This window comes from Phytophthora parasitica (assembly GCF_000247585.1).
Source record: "Phytophthora parasitica INRA-310 unplaced genomic scaffold supercont2.71, whole genome shotgun sequence".
Classification (NCBI taxonomy): Eukaryota; Oomycota; class Peronosporomycetes; order Peronosporales; family Peronosporaceae; genus Phytophthora; species Phytophthora nicotianae.
In genome coordinates, this window is record NW_008649057.1 from 230,477 (window position 1) to 233,420 (window position 2,944).

A 2,944-nucleotide genomic window follows, 5' to 3' on the forward strand; every position below is an offset into this window, starting at 1 on the left:
TCTGTATGTCAGACCTTGATTCTGTGTGGTTTACCGGTTTTGGCCTATTGCGGTCGACTTGAGCACTAGCGGACCTATTTGGAAATGAGCCCCCTATCCAGATAGGAACTAGTTTTTGCAGGTATAATGTTTTGGAGATGTGATTTTAACATCGACTTCGACTCAGAGAGTATCTTAGTAGAATATGCTGCTCTTATTAGGCAGAGAGGTGCACAGTTGTTAGCTTTGGGCAGCATTTAATAGCAGTATCTAGTTAATTTCAAGCCAAGTATTAAGCGGCTAGCGATGCCAGTTTGTCTAGCCATTTGTAGCTATGCGTGAATGGCATAGGATGCCGTTTTTGCTTCACACAAGACTTTCAAGTCGCACTTTCACATCATAATTGGCAACGACAAGCTTCTAGCTGTCACTACAGTATCTAAATCAAAACCATCAGCGTTCATGGAACAACTTAATCATTGACGCACCTACGGGCCTGGCGGATTGGACTGGGGCTCTGCTATCAAAGTCCAGCCCCTGAGAGCATACCAAGTACCCCATGGTTTTTCACCAATTACACTGAACAGAACAATACGGCTCGGCATGCATTGCAGCAAGATCACAAAGGCTATCGTCTTGTACAGAGCAGAAAAATGAATCTGGACGGGATACGCTTAATGCGTCGAGTCCGGTGAGCGCTTGGTTCTTAGAGATCGCCTGTAATACACTGTCCGAGACGTTTGTGTAGTAGCATAAGTTCGTTTTGTTTACCTGTTGTAGCAACGTGAGCTTCTTCCTTCTGGACCGGACGTGCTGTGAACTGGTACAGCTTCGAAGTCACAGATATCATCGGCTTAATGCTGAAGAGTTGGTTGGTCTGGACCATGCACATAGTACGCTTGAAGTTGAAGTGGTCATTGACACCAGCAGCAACCGAGAGTAGGTTGAACTATTTGGGAGCAAGGTGGCCATTGTGGAGTACTAGCGTCCGCTCAGTCCACTTGGAGTCACATATCAGGATCTGGACCATGTCAACTGCTTCAATTGGTATTTGCGACTTTCCACCAACGGTAATGCCTCCACTCGCTGCAGTCTTAGGCTTGAACCATTCGGCGTGCTGCGTCACGTAACTGCTGCATCGTGAATCGATGGTCCAGCTGGTGCCAAGGTCAGTGTTGGCTTCAGCTTGGAGACTGACAGCCGAGGTGACCGTCTGAACCTCGGACACTACTGCGATTAGAGCTTCCTTGCGACGATACCGACCATAACCCCTTCACCACGGCGAGATGACTAGGGGTTATTGTTGTTGCTGTTGTTGCTGTTGTTGCTGTTGTTACCACGATTTCCGCCACGGCCACATTGATACCGTGATCCACCACCACGGTTGTCATTGCGTTGGTTGTGATTGTACGGGTTCGCCCGGTAGCTGCTGGTACCACGCAGCTCAAGCCTTGACATTGCTATCACGCAAATGCTTCTGCAGACCACGACATTGGTGGATGTTGGGACGACGTTTTGGCAGTAGCTGCAGACATCCGATGGGACAGGCGTCTGCGCTACCAATGCGGAGTCACGCGCTGGTGTAATCAGGCATACTCGTCCTTAGTGTCCTGGCTTTCAGGTGTACCCTTCGCAAGGCTGTAACGCTCCTGGCCTTGGATTTCACGGACCTTGGTGTCAGAGCTCATCTTCAGCTCTTCGTACGAATTGTACTTACACACGCCTCTCCAAACACGAAGACCATCCTTCCAAGACTTCGGCATGGATTGGACAGATACAGCGATTATTGGACATCCGTCAAGGTAGATTCGGTCGCTTCAGATGTGGCTCTTCGTCGAGTTTCCTAGTTCGAAAAAGAAGCTAGTAAGATCATTGCCATCTTGGTACTTGATCCCCATGAGGAAATGCTGGATGAAGTAGGGGTCACCACGGAATGCTGCACATTTGTACTTCGTGCATATGGCCTGGAAAGTGTCTACGGCCGTCGTGAGGCTCTTGACCAGACGGATGTGAGAGTCAGCCATCGTCTTCATCAAAAATGCCTTGGTATGCGCTTCCGTACGGCGAGCTGGCGAGCAGATAGAGGAACAGGCCTCACTTTCTTTTACTCACGCCTTGTATTGCCTTGGGCAAACGGGCGGACAGAAGATAGATCACTCTTCTTAAGTTTTTTGCTTGACGGGTTATCATTGTCGTCATCGCTGGGCTGTGGCTCGTCTGAGGTGTCTTCGAAATCGGCCTTGTCTGAGTCAACCTCGGCAGCTGACGCAGACTTAGACTTGGATTCATCTTCGGACATGTCAGAGCCACTTCCAGAGTCTTCATCTTCGTCATCACTGACTCCATTGTTATCCTTTATGGTAACGAAACCGACGGGGTGCTTGACATCTAGAGAAGCTCTCACGCGTGCCTACCAAACGTAAAAATTGCGAGCACCGGTAAGTCGAGAGAAGTCGCTACTCGAGTCTTGGCTGGGACTCATGACATGTTGATGTAGAGCACAGTCGCACGAAGAAAAACTTGGACAATGTAGACTTGAGATGAAGAAGTTTAAAAAGGGAAGTAAGATTAGTGGAGCAGCAAACTAGACTCTTACTACTGCCTTCTTATTTGTAAACTGCAGTCAAAAACAATATCGCTACCAGTCATTTGTTTTAGAGTCATGAGTACTGTATCCCTTCACAAACTAATTTGTAAGGAGTACGGTCTGAGGTCAGCTCTGTGACGAGCCCTAACCTCAACCCACTTGAGCTACAAAGATTTGCACTGTAGTACCGTGGTTTATGGAAGTGTTAATGACTACAAACTAAATCAAGTTTTGGAAGTCTTATACACTTCTGCTAAAGTTAAAGAAAGAAATGCACCGACTTTCACTGGTACAGACAGAAAGCTTGCAGAAGCGCTGTGACAACCTCACAGAGTATCGTTGCTGAATATGCTTTGAGCGTCGCGATTATAGATCATA

General features: G+C 47.8%; 3 protein-coding genes across 3 annotated transcripts; all 3 read right to left on the reverse strand.

Moving 5' to 3' along the window:
- Positions 1-928: 928 nt before the first annotated feature.
- PPTG_24158 (hypothetical protein) lies at positions 929-1,742 on the reverse strand (the record flags this gene model as incomplete). The annotated part of the gene is made up of 2 exons (XM_008915495.1): positions 929-1,112; positions 1,576-1,742. The coding sequence occupies 2 exons, from the start codon at positions 1,740-1,742 to the stop codon at positions 929-931; spliced, it is 351 nt and encodes a 116-aa protein (XP_008913743.1).
- Positions 1,743-1,796: 54 nt separating this feature from the next.
- On the reverse strand, positions 1,797-2,003 carry PPTG_24159 (hypothetical protein; the record flags this gene model as incomplete). The annotated part of the gene is made up of 1 exon (XM_008915496.1): positions 1,797-2,003. One exon carries the CDS (start codon positions 2,001-2,003, stop codon positions 1,797-1,799), a length of 207 nt encoding a protein of 68 aa, XP_008913744.1.
- Positions 2,004-2,083: 80 nt separating this feature from the next.
- On the reverse strand, positions 2,084-2,278 carry PPTG_17296 (hypothetical protein; the record flags this gene model as incomplete). Its single annotated transcript, XM_008915497.1, has 1 exon — positions 2,084-2,278. One exon carries the CDS (start codon positions 2,276-2,278, stop codon positions 2,084-2,086), a length of 195 nt encoding a protein of 64 aa, XP_008913745.1.
- Between the last annotated feature and the right edge of the window lie 666 nt (positions 2,279-2,944).